The sequence below is a fragment of the Ylistrum balloti genome, unplaced genomic scaffold (genome assembly GCF_031769215.1).
Source record: "Ylistrum balloti isolate Yb309-2 unplaced genomic scaffold, AGI_CSIRO_Ybal_v1 Utg370780, whole genome shotgun sequence".
In the NCBI taxonomy this organism is placed as follows: Eukaryota; Metazoa; Mollusca; class Bivalvia; order Pectinida; family Pectinidae; genus Ylistrum; species Ylistrum balloti.
This window is the reverse complement of record NW_026782456.1, coordinates 851,114-870,417: the sequence shown is the minus strand read 5'-3', so window position 1 is coordinate 870,417 and position 19,304 is coordinate 851,114. Positions and strand designations below refer to the sequence as shown.

The 19,304-nt window shown below is 33.5% G+C and overlaps 1 protein-coding gene across 1 annotated transcript; it reads right to left on the bottom strand.

Moving 5' to 3' along the window:
- Positions 1 to 3,879: 3,879 nt before the first annotated feature.
- On the bottom strand, positions 3,880 to 18,756 carry LOC132558322 (uncharacterized). Its single transcript, XM_060222869.1, is given in 18 exon segments — positions 3,880 to 4,393; positions 4,532 to 4,621; positions 4,827 to 4,907; positions 5,046 to 5,259; positions 5,489 to 5,605; positions 6,981 to 7,073; positions 7,714 to 7,821; positions 7,980 to 8,084; positions 8,574 to 8,771; positions 8,954 to 9,241; positions 9,407 to 9,579; positions 9,966 to 10,008; positions 10,283 to 10,324; positions 10,944 to 11,101; positions 11,400 to 11,519; positions 12,051 to 12,191; positions 15,249 to 15,426; positions 18,581 to 18,756. Coding segments are annotated over 18 exon segments (2,616 nt in total). The 3' UTR covers positions 3,880 to 4,102.
- Positions 18,757 to 19,304: the final 548 nt, after the last annotated feature.

Here is a 19,304-nt window from a genome sequence, read left to right as displayed (position 1 = left end):
GGTACATAAATGAAATACTATTAACAAAATATATAAGAAAAGTATTTGATAAAGTAAATTGGATTTTATTGATCTGTGACCTCCATCATTTGGATTTATTGTGTTTTGACAAAGTTTTATTAGCATGTTCCCTTGACATTACCTTTAGCCAAAGTAATGAGCTGAAAATTATGATATGTTAACGTATTTTGTGACACGTGACCACACAGTGATTATTCTATCAGTTTCTCAAGCAGAACCCAAATTCAATCATTACGTCATCAAGTCTTTTACAGAACGTTTTGATTTAAGATTGAAATAATAAATATCGCAGCTTTATAAACTTGATATGACGACAACAGAATTCAAGATAATCAACGTAATGTATAACCGTAGCTTGAATTTCCACACTATGTCATTATTTTGAATTCGATTTCAATCGTCACAACGTTGAGTACCCATCCCAGCAATACCAAAGCTAATAAGAGTCGCTTCGATTTGCAAGCTAGTTTATTGTCGTTGTAGTTTACATTTGTACGATATGAAACTGGACGTGTTTGTTGCTCGTTAGTTTGCCAGTTGGTTCTGTTGTTTGAAACTTTGTTCTCATTTGAAAAATTAACATTACTAACTGACCAAGGTTCTACATTGCGGGTCGTCGATGAAGCAGAAAACGCCTATTTTCCAGAACACCCCGTCTTCTTCGGCTTGTACCTTTTCATGAGTCTTCCTGTCCATATTTTGCTTCGGTCTCATTGAATTTGAGTTTGAATTATTGTGTTGACATGCTGGATTTTTTTCCCGCTATACTTTCTACATTTGTATACCGTAATTCTTAGTTCGTAAAGCTACATGTCCATATACTTCTATAACATTTTAGGTTTCCTTGCAAGAAGAACCTCTACCCAAAGAATCTGAAGGACGGGACAAACAGCAATTAAATAACTTATTGAAATTTCGAAAATCGTTTCCTGAAGTCCTAGACATGACAAAATCAATACCCATGGCACCAAGGCCTATAGGGAGCGGATAAAGTTTACTATAGCTTATATATAAAAATAATATTTTTGAATATTATAGTCGCCCGTGGAAAATCAAATTGTATTGCTTGCTTTGCAATGTACTTCAAGTTTTCATTGTTAACACGATCATTTCTTTGACAAACCTACATAGTACTCAAACGACAGTTGATGACCTTGGTCTTTAATTACACTATAACAAAGTATATGAAGCTTGAAGTTTCATGTAGTGGCCACTTCATCTGGATTACGTCGCAAAGGATGAATTTTTAATTCTTACATGTTATGAAAACTCGATTCGGCGACGAAATAAAAACCAACAAATAAACAAAAAGCAATATCATCGATATGAAATGAACAAAATGGTGAAATAAACCTTATAGCTGGTGATTTTCAATGGTGAAAAGTTCCGCGATTTTCTAATAAAGTGGTCAAATAATATTTAAGCGAATAGAAATTTCGCGATCTGAATGTAAAAGAGCATTAATATACAAACATGTCTCATTATATCACGTATTTAAATTTTCACGTCAATACATCAGGAAATAGCGAAACGTCAATCCCATTGAAATAAGCGGCTACTGTTGTGTGTTTACACATTGAAGTCGTTAGGAAGCCTATCTTACATAGGAAAACTGATAGGGGATTCCAGTAGGACTTTCTGTGCCTGTTTTGTTCACTAGTCATTAACGTTATACGTCATAATTGAAAGTTTATCAAGGTCACCTATGTTTACACAGAGTTGTTTGAGAAATAATTCATTCCAGTTAACACATTTGATTGGATGTTTTATTGTTCATATCATCAGCAGGATAGAGGAACAATCACATATATAGCACATATAGGCCTCTTCAAGACCTCCCAACACACTGAGAAACAACACAATTTATTTAAAACTCTTCTATTAAATCCCTTTCGACTCATCTGAATAATTTGTTATGAGAGCGAAACTCTATGCCGTTAACATGCGCGAGACGTTCCGCCTATCGTCTATAAAACAGGACCTGAAACAACAGAGACAAATTATCCCGGATGAGGCATGGAACATAGGTGTTCTGCATTACCTGAAGCAAATGTTAATAAGAATACTATGACAACATTTACTTTTTCTAGAATTCGTCTGATTTCCTGTTATTGCGCAAATGAAATTGATTTGAATTGATAATTATATATTCCTCCATGTGCCCAGTGTATAACGTCAATAGATAATATGACGTCACAACATATACACAAGCACAATAAACGTTAACGTCAAAGTATTGCGCGATCGATCACTCAATGTAAAGCGCCAAATTTTTTCATATCTTGAAGTGCTAGTCAGTTAGCCATCACTCCTCTGTGTTTTGTTTTTCGTAGCACTTTTATCAACATGAATTAAAACCGGCATATTAGCTTCGCTCTCTACAGGCATTGCTTGACTCATATCAAAGGCAAGTTTAGGATGATTTAAATACATGTACATTTATATGCAAAAGGCATGGTAGATATTACAGCATATCACATTATGTCATCTGATTCATATCTCAATATCAATGGATATATACTTATATTTTGAAATATATGTAACGAGATTAAGATTTTTTGCATTTCCCGATTTGATAACAATATAAATAGATATGTCAATGATATTTTCAAAAATAGTTTAAGATAAAGTCAATATTGCTATGGAAATTAAAGGAACAATTGTCACAAAATGTTATTTGGGGAAATTCAAATAAGAGAAAGATTTATATGCCTACATAAAAACAGATAAAGTATCGTCAGCAGTCCATTGAGAGTTATTTCCCTTCTTTGAATATTGTCTCTCTGAGTTGAAAAGAGATTTTCTCACCAATAAATCAAGAGATAAATGAACACAAATAGTGTTTTGTAGATGCAGAATATGTATCTTAAAGAAAAATTAAAGTATTTCTTCAACTTTTAAGAATGATTTCAAAATGAAAGAGCACCTAAAGGTAGTGATATAGAACAATTAAAACAACAGACTTCAAACTAAAACATTTGATCGAACTTTCCTTAATTCCTCGCACTAATTGCCTTTTGATCATCCATCCAGTTATATACCTGTTTATAGAAACGTACCCAGTCATAATCGTTTACATATGAAAAAGATATAATAATGATGAGATCGTTAGACAGCAACAACCGGTAGTGTTGTATTTGTAGCCATGTGTGGTTGCTTGTAGAGTTATCAAAATGGCACCTCTGAAATTGCCTTTATTTCAAGAGTTTCTAATCGCGATTACTTTTAATGCATGAAATTAAGGCAACACTTCAATGAAGTCATGAAAAGCATCAAACTTACAGATCTACAAATATCGACATAGTTACGTACATAATAGGTCCAGATTAGAGAAAAATCACCCCCACCCCAACTCCTCACACAACCGGATATGAAGAAGAATAACCTCAACCTTTGGTTCATGTTACCAACGCAAGAACTACCCAGCTAAGTTCAGATGATAACACCGTACAAGAGTCTGTTCCTTTCACAGGGATATCTGAAATCGTGTGTAATAGTTTTACTGGTCAGCACAAGGTTTGAGTGCTGACCAGTCAAACTATTACACTTGATAATTACACTATCCATTGCAAAATACATGTGTTTGATTGTTTCTCTTCTAGATAAAAAAAAAGCAGCAAAGTATAAGGCGTTATGAAACCTATTCATCGCTCCATCATTAGTGAAAAAGTAATATGACTGGAACACGATCAATTGGTTTTTAACAAAAAGATTTGGTTGGGAAATTCAAGTGTCTCTTTTTATATCACAGAACGATAAACCATCTGACAAAACAATAATGAAGTCTTAAAGTGATCTATAAATGGCACAAATAGTATTTTGTGATACAATGTTTAAAAAACAGGAAATGGTCTCTTGACTATACAAATTTATATTTGACCTATTTTAGAATGGTTGTATGATATATTTAGGAAGCAGTTTATTTTTTACATTTTCGTTGTTAAAGATGAAACTAAATGACATTAGGTTCATTGTCAGCATTTAGAATTACGCTTTGTATAATACTACTGGTGTTCCTTGCTTTCAATTCTTGTAGAGGGCAACCAAACTGGACGGACAAGGAACAAATGCTTGCTTTCGATCATTTTTTCAGTCCCTGACAAACACCTTTGCGAAGCAAGTCCCCATTCTCATAATTTAAGAGAGCTGGCCAGACAAGAAAATCCACAGTCCTCCCTGCACAAGTGTAGAACTTGAAGTAGTCGTCATTGAATTGGTCGTTCGATGCCACGTCTTTGTAGAGGAAGAGCGGAGGGTTCTGTGCTGACATCAACCAACATATTTCTAGACATCTCCGGATATATATTTCTAGGTTTTTACCTACTTCCGCGAGCTTCGGGTTTGTACAGGTGAATTCAGAAGCAAAAAACTTCTGTAAAAAAAAGGTCATAACGTAGCTCATACAATTTTAATTATATGAAAAAAAGTTAATGCGTTTAATTCTACATTAATTATTAAACGTACTTAACTTCAAACGGTTTAATACTCTTATTATACACAACATTGATACCTTGATGACACCTTCTGCTGACAGGGAACTTGTCATTTTTCTCACATTTCTTAAATCTTTGACGTAAATTTGAGGGATCTGTGGTGATTGCTGAAAGCAAAATTTAAATATTTTTAATCAATCATTTAAAATCATTTAAAATTATTTCTCACATTTCCTAAATCTTTGACGTAAATTTGAGGGATCTGTGGTGATTGCTGAAAGCAAAATTTAAATATTTTTCAACAATCATTTAAAATCATTAAAAGCTGATATAAAATTAAATAAAACATCAATGTTAATAATTGTTACATACATCATGTGATTGCTGACTCACTGCCTCTAATATTTCACACCACTGTGTCTCAGTTTGCCTCCTACAGTACTCGTCTGTATCCTGTAGATCATGAAAACGATATCAACGGAGTTGCAATATATTCAATGGAGCAAACACCAGTATTATTCAGGGATACTATAAACTGTCAAGATTTTGATTAATTTAACTTCTTTATATTTACTTGATAAAAGGACATACACAGAGTATTTGCAGCAGTAAACCGATGGCTTCCTTGTCTGTCAATTTCATTTCCTTGCGTTTGGTTTCCGTCACCTCTTCAAATGCTTCTGTCCATTCATTGTCATACAGTTCACTGAACTTCTCCGCCAGATTTATCGGTCGATTGGGATCGCTGAGGTCAGTGATGGCATGGTTACCATCTTTTAATTTCACTTCGGCCTGTTTGCTTATCCTTAAAATAGTTGTATTGTTATTACATAATGACGTTGTGCTATAGTTATCTGTTATAAAAGAATTACGAAATTGATTAAATTATGGAGCATGTACGCTTCTCTAGTTAGAGTGTTGCCAATCTTCCAACCACATTGAATTTTTTTCTCAGTCGTCAACAAGGTTTAACAATTTGGCTCAACAATATCAAAATGATAATATCAATCATACAACAATTTCTTCAATTGTACCTATTAAGCAGTTTGCCAGTCTGCTCTTTCAAGTCTTCAATTTGAGTGTCTTTAGCTGATAACCGTTTCTCAAGTGTTCCGATTTCCACCACTTTTGATGACAATTCCATTTTGCATCTGTGTGATATATTCGCATTAAACATGTTCATTGCCACATTTTTCATTTTGATAATCATAATTAGTTATAAATAGTTAATAGAAGAGACAGGAATAATTTCTTCGCATTCGAATTGTTCAGATCACTGTATGTGTCAAGATCTTTATTCAGAAAGCATTTGCTTTTCATGAAAAAAACAAGAGTTGTCTACCATTATCCAGATCACTGAGGACCACGCAGAATATTTTAACACAAGAAATATCAAATAATTCGATCCCAGAAAACAATACAACAATTAACTAGTTACGGTAGGGTTGTAAATAATGTAATAAATCCGACACACCATTACAAATCAGGTTCGGTCTCCCAAAAATATCTCTAGAACAGCTCTGACTGTCAGAAGTGATCACACGTAGATACATTGGTAACAGGAAAGAATTTTATCACATTTTCAAATATTATTGTAATGATCATTATTTTTCTTTAAAATGACACTCTGTTATTCTAACTAGTTATGAATAGCACTTTTAATGACATCCAGAGATTACCAATCAAATAATATGTTAAAAATACACAATAAATAGAACATTCAATGGTTCATTCCGAAATAGATTGCACTTGTGTGACTAATAGAAATGGTATGTTTATTCGTACTAACACGTGTGACAGATACCAAAATACTTGATGCACTCAGGAAATATATTTGTTACTAGGAAGACACTGTTAAATATCCTTTATGCATCACATGATTGCGTAGGTATGTGGCGAATATCATTATATCATATTTACGAGTTACACATGTGTAGTACAGTCTGATGTTGCATCATGTTTAGATAAAGAAATAAGGTCAAACACTTACAAATTGCATCGTGACATTACAATGAGTACCGAATTGTGACGTGAAATGTCTTTTTATCTGCCTGAATAATCGACCATCTTGTGAGAAGATCCAAAGTTGAATTCATTCGTAAGTGATTTTTGAAACTAAATTCATTAACTTTGACCAGTGATAGCATTATTAGATGTAGAATTGCGTTAATCCTCAGTAAACAATATAGTTCCTTGCGTGACAAAACATTAAAATTGTCATGTGGTTTAGAACATCATACATGTCAGATCCTGGTATCATGTAATCACAGATAATGCATTCATCTTCTTTAGTGTGTATCGAAATAGATAAGGACATGGAATAATAATTTGTCATGTATATAATACATCGTTCATAGAGTTTATGGACAGACACAAACTTTAAAATCATTTATAGTCGTTGGTTTTTAATTAGTCTAATACTGAGTAATATTTATCAAAGCAATCCAAAGTCTCATGAAAAATCATGAAACATAAGCCACAAAAAACGTTATTTTACCAAAGATCAAAAACCTTAAAACCATTTACGTTTGAAGCAGATTGTCCTTCTCTTGACTTTGAGCGGCAACATCTTCCATGTTTCTTTTGAGTTGCAATAAAGCCGATCTTCCTTCTTCTTGTCTACAAAAAGATATTAGTTTTCATTCGTATATAAATTTGTCCATACTTAAATGATATTTCAAAAGTAAATTGTTCTCCATTAGGGAAATACAGGTCTAGTGGTAAGTGTATTAAGTCCTTCAATAAGTAATGTAACCCAAATATTCCAAAGCAGTGCTCCAGATAGCCTGCGTGAATGCGTTTTCACGCACAATATTTCTAATTTCACGCTAGGAAAAAAATAAGATTTGCGTCATTAACCCGTGCGAAATCCGGACTCTGCGTCAATGTCCGGCTCCAATAGTACATAGTTAGAAAACTCAATAATCTAAGTCAAACAGACACTTATCAAGTAAACGAAACTCGTAACAAGCGCTTTCTTGATCGTGATTATAAACCAGTCGCATAGCAAATATGGCGCTGTCAAAAATGTTTACAAGTTCAGTGTTACCCTAATATGGAAAAACCCATACACTTGATGAAGGCAGGGGTGAAAAAACCCCTCAATTTATAAAGGTAGGAGTGAAAACCCCACATGTCAAAAAGTTATCTGGAGCACTGCCAAAGAGCCACATGAGCATTAAGAAAATAGTTAACTTATTTACATTTTGATATGGAGATTCATAAAAAAATTTTGATGTCGACACCAATGTATGAATACCTGTGCAGTAGCTGGTCATTCTGATGTTTCAGGTCCTCAATTTCCTTGTCTCTGCCTGGTATACAATGTTTGATATCTGTATTTTTTGAAATCATTTTTGTCTCGAATCTGAAAGACAGATTTGGATTAAACGTCTTGTCTATGGCGATTGGATAATTACAACAACAACAACAAATCAAAATGTTATGAAGTGTTGTAATGTTTGAATTCTAATGACACCCGTAATGTGATGGGAAATATGAAATGTTTATAAAGGTTGTACATACTTGTCATGGTCTTTTTCTATTTCTTGGATTCTGACTTCAAGCTCCAACTTTTCATTTTTTATATGCTGAATGTCATCTTTCAGTGTAGAAACCTCATTGCACTGACTGAGTAAGAAATTGATAAAAAAAAAACATAAAAACATCTCATTACATCGGATGTTAAAGAAATTCCTCGTACTGTTCAGTAAAAAGATACATGGTACAGCCACTAAGCTTGATTTAATAGCATTCAAAAATATCTATATCATTTACAATACTTATGTGTTGGAATTTACGATAAATTGATGGTATTACTTACTCTGCCGTGAATTTATTTCATTATTTTTGTTTTCCGATCCAAAAATTACAAGAGAAGGTTAATTTAAGTATGGAATATGATGTAAACCACATTTGATAGTAAATGGTAATATATTATTTATATAAGAACAACTGAGACGTATGACAAATAATAATATTTTTACCGTGCAGCCTAAACACAAACATCCCATTTATGACCTGCCACGTTTATTATTTATCATATTGACAATGTGATACCGTTTGCCATGTACATAAAAGAACAAAACACATTTATATGTCATAAAAGATCACACTTACCCTACGTAGTCCTTAAAAAACCCCTCCATGTGTATTCTGATTTTGGCAGGGATTCTTAACAATGAGCTTTCGTCGGTAACTGACGATGCAGATTGAGATAGAATTTCATTTCTAGATTTGACATCATCAACTGATGTGGAAATCCATGACTCTATGTCGCGCATGGCATTAAGACATCCCATCACTTCTTGTAGTTTTCTACAAGCAGTAAAAATGTACCTACATAAATTTTCATCTCATCAACATTCACGAGATAACGTAATACCTGTAGATGTATTAATTATAATAATTTATTACTAACTTTTTTGACATTATGATCAAATTGTGATAGTTCCGACCTATAAATAATAATTTTCTGATATTGAAACTAGGAAACTTACGCAAAAATAGTTTTCATTTCAATCAGTGTCTGTCCTGTGCATGTGATAACTTCAGATGCTGTCATTTCGTCGTTGAACTGACACACTTCAGGTAGAGAAACTGGTATATTTCTCTTTCCCTTCTTTTTCTTTTTCCTCTTATGTGGCACTTGCTGAAATTTTTGCCATTGGGTTTGGAAGGTATCAATCATTTCGGATAGTGGTAACACCTTATTTCGAAGTTGTAGCGCATGACTGGTAAGTACGGTTGTCTCCCTTTCCATCTCCTTGGTGTGGTCTTTTAGTGCTCTGTGTTTAAAATTGAGTGTTTGTACATTATCAGCTCAGCTCTAGATTTAGCGAAAAAATATTTTTCGCCGGGTAATTCTTTTCATAAAATTTAATTTTGAATTGATAAACAAGATATTATCTTCTGTTTATATGAAAGACAAACATCTGCTTATGAATACTCACTCTATGCTAGCCACACATCGCTTTAAACATGGTATGGCATAGGTAGCCAGACAACTGACAGGAACATTATCACCATTGCCTTTTACCTTAGTTTTCTTTCCTTTCCCAGTTGTTGATAACAAATATTCAATATCCGTACTCTGATTAAGTAACGACTACAGTGGAAGGCTAATCTCCATATATAGGTGCAAATGGTTTGATGAAGAAAACGTTTGGAGTGATTACAAGGTTACAATCTAACATTACAAAGCAAAGGCTCTGAACTGTTACAGAATATCATTTTTGGCTTCGTTATTTGTAATAAGGTTTAAATTCAAAATGATTGATCTACTTTTAACCGTTATTGGTGTTGATATATATATATATATTTTGTAAAAGTACATTGTATTTAAGGGGAAAATAAGCTAAATTCAATCGCAGTTTTTTTTCTAATTGTGTACAAGATTTTTTCTGAATTAATTAGACAGTATCAAGAATTTACATATAATATACATCATGATTTAAGTGATGAATATGTTTTCAAATAACATGAAATCATACAATTTCAAAATTCAATAACATGCCTGTGTTCTTTTTCCAAAAGAGCTAACTTTTCCTTTTCCCTGTAAAATGGCAAAATAATATAATTCAGAAATATTAAACACAAATTACGTCCTGTAGAGGTTCGTAGGATTTATTTACAATAAGACAATTCACATATATTTCAATCAGTAACAATCAGAAAACTCTCTTCATCTATCTGCATACCTTGTATTACATAAGATATATATATATGAATTACTGAAGATTATCGTATTTTTGTGAGTTTTTACATTTATAAAAGGTAAATTATTTCTTGTTAGAATAAAATACAATCTCAAATTTAGAATTACTCACACTTGAAGCTCATTTGTTAGTCGTTCAATCATATCGGCAACCCTGTGTTGGTAAGAAAAAGAAACAAATTATTTCATTACATATCGATGAAATGAACGCACAGTTTAGAATAGAGCCAAGTTATGAATATAGCAATTAATTATGTTATCTAATTTTGTTAATTACATTCTATATCTTTTTATTACATGTTCTACTATCTGCTATTAGATTTGAAGTTGAATAATAAATTTTGCTATCTATATAAAACCTTCTATGTATAATGAATATAATATCAGGCCCCACTTGTATAAAACATCTCAACTTGAGATTTCCTCAAGTCGAAATTTTCCTCAGCTGATATCTCCTCGAAAACGGCTTGTATAAAATTTTCTTAAGGAACAGGAGGAAGGCATCGGCTAGGATGTCCTGAAATTCCTTGAGGAATTTTCATACAAGATATTTTCAAGGAGATATTAGCTGAGGAAAATCTGGGCTTGAGGAAATCTTAAATTGAGATATTTTATACAAGTGTGGCTAGGACTGATATAAAGCTTCATTGAAAATAGACATATATCTAATAGCAGGGATAATTTTAAAGTGTTACAGATAAGACCATACCCGCATTAATTTTAATTAAGGAGAAAGAATAATTTAAAATATGGATTTCATAATACAATCTAACATTGACACGGATTCCTGATTTGCTGTCGTTTTCGCCGATGTTTTGTCTGGTGTTGTTGGAGCACTCATGGATGAATTGGAATTCCTTGTCGTTCTGTTATATCCTACATCTTCAAGAGCATCCAATTGTGTTTGTTGATACTTCGATAAATAACTTGGCTGCAAAATGAAAACATCTTTATTCTTTCATTTTTAAATAACACATATATAATGTTTTACCAAAGAAAGGATAAAGGAAATTTTGGTTGCATGTTGGTGCGAATAATTACACATGACACAGAACTTGTATGGTCAAACTCTTGCAAAAACCAACAGTTTATAACTTCATGTTTGCATATTATGGGATTTGGTCTGATTATCTAAGCCATTAAATCTAATTACAGTTTATTTACAATCAAGTGTGTACGTATGGTATGTACATAAAACAATTAAAGAGGATTATGATTGAGGTACTTACATTGCATAAGTTTGTCTTGGTTTGCTTGTATTCTTCATATGATAATACTTTTTTCCACGATTTCTCAAGTTTTTTGAAAATTGGTTTAATCTTTTCTAAACTCTTCTGTTCTTTCAGGCTCTTTGTGAAGAAAACATAATAACTATTACAATAATCAATTAGCTAATTTGTTGTCATATAAATTATAAAATTATCATTATCAGAATCATTTATCATAACAAAAATTTTAAATACACGTTCCAGTTCCGCAAACAGTTTTTTTAAGAATAGGATGTTATCACATATTTTCATTTATACATTTTTAACGTTAGTATCTTGTTTTCCATTCGAATGCTTAATTTGCGTTATAATGAAATAGTTAATGTAATGTTTTTTTTTTTAATTCAGTTCATTTTACTGTTATCAAGTTCAGAGTTACCAATGGCTTTTTGTCCTATTGTAAAGATGTATTTGACAGTATACAGTATAGATAATACATGTGTATTACCATTAACAATATTAATAAATATTGTAGAGGCCAGAAAAAAGAATAGGAAAAAGCCAACGTTTCAGCTTAAATCAAAATAAAATTCAATGAAAAGATGGTCGGATATGAACAAAATTGTTTACACCCTTGAGAGAAAAAGTATTAAAACGATTAATGTTATTTACCTCTTCAATGCATTTGCATATTCCCATAAAGTCGTCTTCGATGGAGTCCCATGAGTTTGCCTTGAGCAAGATGTCTTTAAGAGTTTTAACAGTATACACACGTTGTGATCTGCTGTGTTCAGCCATGGCTAATTCGTTTGCCTGTTTGTAATATGAATAATTTAACCAAAAACCTTAAATACATCTTTGTAACAATGCTGCAATTGACTTCACAACAATCATAACAACGACAAACTAAAATTCAAATGTAGGATATTAAAAAATCAACAATGTTTCATGGCTAAAGCGCTAGTTGGATTTTCGTTTTAAGAAATCAACAGATATTGACCTTTAGCTAGGAAAGTACAAAAAACATATTTAAAGAAGTCAAAAAGGAAACCAGCGAATATAGATTTTTAAATCCTGCATAATTCGCTGTTACGAAAATGCGTCATACAGACACCGGTAGTAAATGAATACACAATTAACAGTGATTTTGCTTTACAATTACCGTGCACTAAAACTTTTGAGGTTGTTTATTTGGTATTATATGTAATTGATAATCCTCAGACAACAACTCCCTGTCTTATAACTCGTCATAAGGCAACGAGGTATCCTAACTAGGTCTATTGTGTTGAAAATAACCCGGTATATTGTTTGTTCTGCGGTGAGTATTTCCTAAATATAGAACGGGCTGTCGTTGTATCTAAACCCGTGCTACCAGCTGACGTATTGTTTAGCGGTTTTTATCTCCCATAAGACGTATGAAAAAGAATAGTGATTTATAAACGCATGTCTGCAAATAATCATTTACTTTCTTAAGATTTACATACCTTTTCGTGCCTCTGATATACGTGTATATGGCTTGTATATATAATTAACATCCGCATTCAAAGGGCGAGTTTAAAATACTTGGAAACAGGTTATTTTTAGATATGTGGGTATTTCCATTTCCTGAGCAATAGGTACAATCAGAGACGTATATAACACATGTGTTATATACGTCTCTGGTACAATGAAGGAGGGAGAGATATGTTCAAATCATGAATATTTTGGCTATTGATTACATATATGTGAATAAATAAACGGTACGGAATAGATTAGTTCGTGAAGACAAATATACCTAACGCCTATCATAATTATGTTTTTTAATATAGTCGTTATACTCTGACAATGACAGGTATTCACTATGTACAAATCACACGAACTACAATAGTTTACCTATGTTTCACTCTCTGGATACTTAAAAAACATTATATTCAGTTATGGTTTTTACTCTTCCCGTTAAAGAAATAGCAATTAAGTAGTATCTTGGAACGATTATTATCACATTATCCAATGGATTTTATTTATTATCACACTAGTAATAACTCTGACGTCATTTTACAGCACTTCGAATTACGACGAGAAGTTGAATGCACGCTTTAAAATGGCAGGGTAATTATACTGATTTGTATACGAGACTAAAAAAAACAGTTTTGATATACAGATATACTTATGTTGTAAATATAGATTCAGTTCTATCATTAGTATTCTTATATTTTATAGTATTTTATAGTGTTCTTACTGATAATAATAGAATGTACTAACAAAACCATTGTTTAGAAACTCCCTTTGTTTTCAGCATTAGCAGTATAACACATTGTGTAATCTTAATAAAACAGTATTATACACTATAAAAACAGTGTTGTATTGTTTCATTAGTAGCTAATAAAAGTACAGTCGAACTTCGTTATCTCGAACTCGACGGGATTATGGCATACTTCGAGATAACCGAGTAGCCGATTTAAATGAGTTCGAATGTTATGTGTTAAGTCAATTAAATGGGGTATTCGAGTTACACGCTTTCAAGATAAAGAGGCTCAACCCTATCTTATTCTGTATACTCGCTTATAATAGTATAAGAAGTGGTATGTAACTAGGTTAGTTGTAACGTGTCTGCTGTTCCATGTAGAAAATACTAAAAATTACTTCGTTATAATAATTTAATTTATCATATGAAGACCACACACTCTTTACGGGTCAGCTATTCCAACTTTAGTTAAAGTCGTTAGAGTTATTTCCCTTGTATTTGTAGAGTTAACTCCCTTGATGTTCATTACGTCATAGCCGTGCATTCGCCATTTTGCAAGGTCAAGCTTAGGCAGCAAAGAGATCAGTGGACGTTTTAGTGAAAAATATCCCTCCCACCCCTCCCGTTTTCATTTCAAATTCTGCTGTGCTTTTTGTTTTTGTGTCTTTGCAGTGACCTGGACATCAGGAACCTATCTGTCAAGACTTCAACTACACTCCTTGCAGTGGCTCAGTTTTTTGCACTCAGACAACAGATTGCTTATTATTTCCTGGAATTTAATATTAATGCCTCACTTACTAGTTAACATCAGCTATTTTTGGGAGGAATTTTCTGTACCCAGTTTCCTCCATTCTTATGCTGATTCAGTTGAAGTCATTGACCTATATTTGCCATCTATATAAAATATTACATCCCTCAAAATGAATATGAACATAATCTGTATCAACTGTCTTGGTTATTTATTTAGTCTTCTATTTGATAACTATTAATTAAGAGACAAAAAACAATGTTCTTTTAATATCTGTGTTTTATCAAACACATGCGACAATCAATAGGGGGGCTATTTGGCGTTTCATAGGTAATTGATATGCATTCCCCTTGGCGAGTATGATAACAATGATTTTGATATTCTTAAAGAATGATAAAATCTTAACGATAAGATTAATCTTTCGTTGGGAAAGTGAATTATGATCAAAGCAAATTTTGAACAGCGAATTCTGGATATATTTTATCCTACAAAACAGTCTGCTCATATTACGGTAAGATAGTACATGCATCTGTATCAGCTGTAGTTGAATGAATAGAGAGGAATTTAACAGTGTGAAATCCAGTATGTAATGTAATGTAAAAAGAAAACATTTACGGTTCGTGTTTATGTGTACTGTTCATATATTTCGTAGTAATCTATCCAAAGGCTATAGTTCTAGTCTTCTGCGGCAAACCCAAAAATGAGCTCAATAGTTGACATATCAATAAACGATTCTAAAACAAAAGACCATTTCTTACATCTTATAAGCAATATAGGTGCGCCAAAGCAGAAGGACTGTTGATTTATTGAGAAGACTTGCAGGTGAGCTGAATTCCATCCAAGGCAAAATTAATATTGCCACGCTACAGGTGGTTTTACCAGGTGTAGCCATACTTGCCTGTCTTGTTCGAATTCCATATTTCAGAGGGTTGTCTGCATTCGGATTGAATGGTTTTGGAAGTGTATGGGTCTTAGGTGGTGTTGTCAATATTGCTTCTTTGGTTGCAAAATATTCCAAGTTAAAAGTTGTCTCCTTTCGACTGCGTGTAATCGATAACATCAAGACGAATATGAGACTACAGAATAACATATGATGATTATTTCCACTTTGATAATAGATGCTCTCTCTCTCTCTCTCTCTCTCTCTCTCTCTCTCTCTCTCTCTCTCTCTCTCTCTCTCTCTCTCACACACACACACACACACACACACACACACACACACACACACACACACACACACACACACACACACACACACACACACACACACACACACACACACACACACACACACACACACACACACACACATATATAGATAGGTGTACAGTCTGTATTATAAAAAATGTTAAAAGACTGTAAAACACGGTAAGTTGTAAGATATAAGCGCTTTTAATTTCTTCTTCATATGTTTTGCATAAATGCGAATTGCGACGTCATGAATAACAGTTCAATAGTGACGTCATATTGACATGTGAGATAATGTAGTTACAACTCAGATAATTTAGATAAGACTTTTTAATTAGGGATGTTTTTTTTATAAAATACTTTCCGTTTTCTTTCCTTGTGATATGGCGGTCTGATAAAACTTGCTAAAATGGGAATATTTGAAAGTTATTTTCCACGTGGATTCACATTTTCGCTAAACTTATTTTGACGATATTATAGCTCATTTAGATTTTATATGACCGTATTATATTTATGAATCAGATCTCGCATCGAAGATGAAGATATCCCCGCTAAATACAAATGTCCACATATAGTAATTGAACACAAAACACAAAAACATTATTTACGAATGTTGCCCGCAATCGTTTCCTTACATTATTTCAATAGATAGGATGGTTATGAGTATCTATGGTATGAAGGACAGATTCAGTAGCAGTAAGGTGCCGATTGCTCAAATGCGCGGGACGAATAAGCCTGTGCTGACGTTGTGACGTCACGCCCACACCTAGGTCTGCCAGCAACACGTCCAGTGTTTTCTTATACGTCTAACAAGACGTTCTATAGTGCAAATATGGTAACCGAAATGCCTGGCAACCAGTATTTTCTTTGACCTTGCATAATCATGACCTGGCACCTCTGAACTTCCACCAGTCGCGCCATTGTTTAATGCTATCAGAAATTAATCAAACTATCGGAAATGATATGCCTGTATGAAGACTACCTAGTGGTATGACGAGCAGTGTAACTTGTCCACAACACTGCTGTGCACGAGATTTTCCCGTTTCGTGCTTTCGCCGGAAGACATTGTCACACAATACAATAATTGTGCTGTCTTTATATAGGATTTGCATAGTGTTGTGACACCTATAAGCCCTACTGGGTAGTTAATAGTTTTTAGAGTTATCGCCCTTGGCAGGTTTTCGGAAGAACTGTAAACCGAAAGCACGGTACTATACATTTCACCAAGTTTCACACTCACGGAGATCCACACAGTGTAAGTGATAGAAATAATAACATTCTGGGATTTTATACGAGTGTATAGATACTTGATGTCGACCATATATTTGTCTGGATTCACCTGGAGTTTATCCTATATCGAAAAATTTGTATTGGACATTCCGTCCCATTTCAATCGAAATCAGATTTGTGTTTAACTCAAAACATCTGTATGGCCTATCGTAGGTTAGTTTACTGCAAATTACTGCATCATGTAATGTATTAAATACCTTGTTGTTTTTATGAAATTACAGGAGAGTAATTGTGGAATTTGAGATTCCAACGTTAATTGTCTCCACAACGAGAACACGTCGTTGTTCTAATTTTCGCTCTTATTATTGTGAGAAATACCGTGGTATTCATTATCATTTGGTGTCTTGCAGTCCGTCAGTCATGACAGTACAAGTATAGTTAGTCTTTATGTATAACATTGAATTTGAAACATTTTGGTTAATTTTTCACGTCTAATCCAAGTACTGAGGGTACTGAAATCCCCATTTTGTACTCAGTCATTTGAATATCTGTTATTTTGTATTTCCAGCTTTTACTATATGTAAGTTTACATATGAAAAGGATTTCTTGGAATATCTAGTAAAGTCTTATCTGTTACGAAGAGACTTGGTTTTGTGTGTAACAGAACAATAATGCAACGTTCGATACAGGACCACCTGCAACGTTACCTATGGATTTGCTTGACCGATTTTCATTGTTTTTGAACAACGCATTCGCAAGATATTACAAATGATATTTATATACACACATATATATATATTTGTGCATTTAACTGGTGAATTTTATCAAATTACTTTTTGTTGTAACTACACATACATATATTTTAATCAAACAATTCCCCATTTAGAATGTGGCTGAGATGTAACTGTAAACTACATTCCTCGGAGTGTAACATGCAATTGTTTTCATAACGATCAAATATACACTCAGTGTCTAGAGTGTAAAACATATTTGATATTTTAATCACCATCTTCCATACAACAACTTGGAATGTGTGGTTATATATATCGTCCGTTATAAAGGCCCTTCGGCGTCCATCGGCCGAAGGGATTATCGAGACACCTAAATTTACACCAGCTCTCTCGATTTAGATTTATAACTTTTTATTTGTTTTATGTTCTATGTGTGTGGTGTAATTTATGTAATATCGGTGTCTTGATAAAGGGACAGATTGCCTCGAACATTTAACAATTCACTTGTCCGTACTGTCACTATTACTTCATTGATCTTATATATATATATATTAAATTCAGATCTTCATGTCGCGGTCACTGTGTAAATGTAAATATTAATTTCTGTGGTGAAAAAAAGAACCCAAAAACGCATACAATTAGTTTTGCATTGATTCTGAAAAAGTATCATTACTGATATGTAAACATTGACCAATTTCCATTTTAAGTTATTATGAGTAAATTCTGGTGATGTCGTTTTGGATCCATCATCAGTAATCTTATATACTATTCAATAGTGCGCATGTCTCTGATGGCGTAGGACGTGTTTCGATCGGGGTCCATATTTTCCCCTAATTATAATTTTGTGTACAATTGGAACAGTTTCTGTTTGGACAATTGATATGTGAAGGTGCTGCTGAAGATTGTGGTTTGTCCGTATTAAGGATTTAGTTTGTGAAATCTTCAGTTATGGGGACAAAGGTAAACCTGGCATGGACACCATTCCAGACATTCCGATCGCACAGGTAAATGAAATCAGCCGTGACCAGGTAACTGGTACTCGGCCATAACATACACAGCTATCAATTTTAAACCTAATTACCTCTGATAACTCAAATTCGATTTCACGTGAACAAGCAGTGATGTATTCATCACCGATTCTTGACGCTGAAGCCAGGAAACGGTTACTTGAAGAAATATCTCCTGATCCATCTGTCCGGTCAGTTCCAAAAAAGCATTCTTCAAATCGAGCCCAAATGTAAGCCAATCAAGTTCCATTGCGTCATCAATAACTGACTCAATATATCAGACTGCTTCCTCTACACAGTTCATCAACCACATGATTCAAATTTTGATTGAGCCCTTAGCAAACATGGTGGCGTCTATTATTCAAAAAACCATAATTGATGAACTCAAACCAATAATTGAAAATCGAGTAACCTCGCTGATCAGTGATGGTACTTTGATTAAAGATGTTATTTCTGAATCTGGGGTACAAGTTACACAAAACCAAGTCAGTGAACTCGTCCACAAGGTATCGATGCAAGAATCCACAATTAAGGCGCTGAACGAGAAGATTCAGCAGTTTGAGAAAGACAAAAACGACCTTGAAAACAGTCTCGAAGAGCAAGAGCAGTACTCGCGTCGCAACTGTCTAAAATTCCTCAATGTCCCGGTACCCCATGGTGATAACAGTCAATCGTTTGACGCCCTTAGAGCTGTTATGTTAATTTGTGAAAAATCGCTCAAAATACAGCTTCCAGTGAACGCGATCTCTAAATGCCATATTCTGGGCCAGATCAAAGACGATAAGGTGAATGTCATTG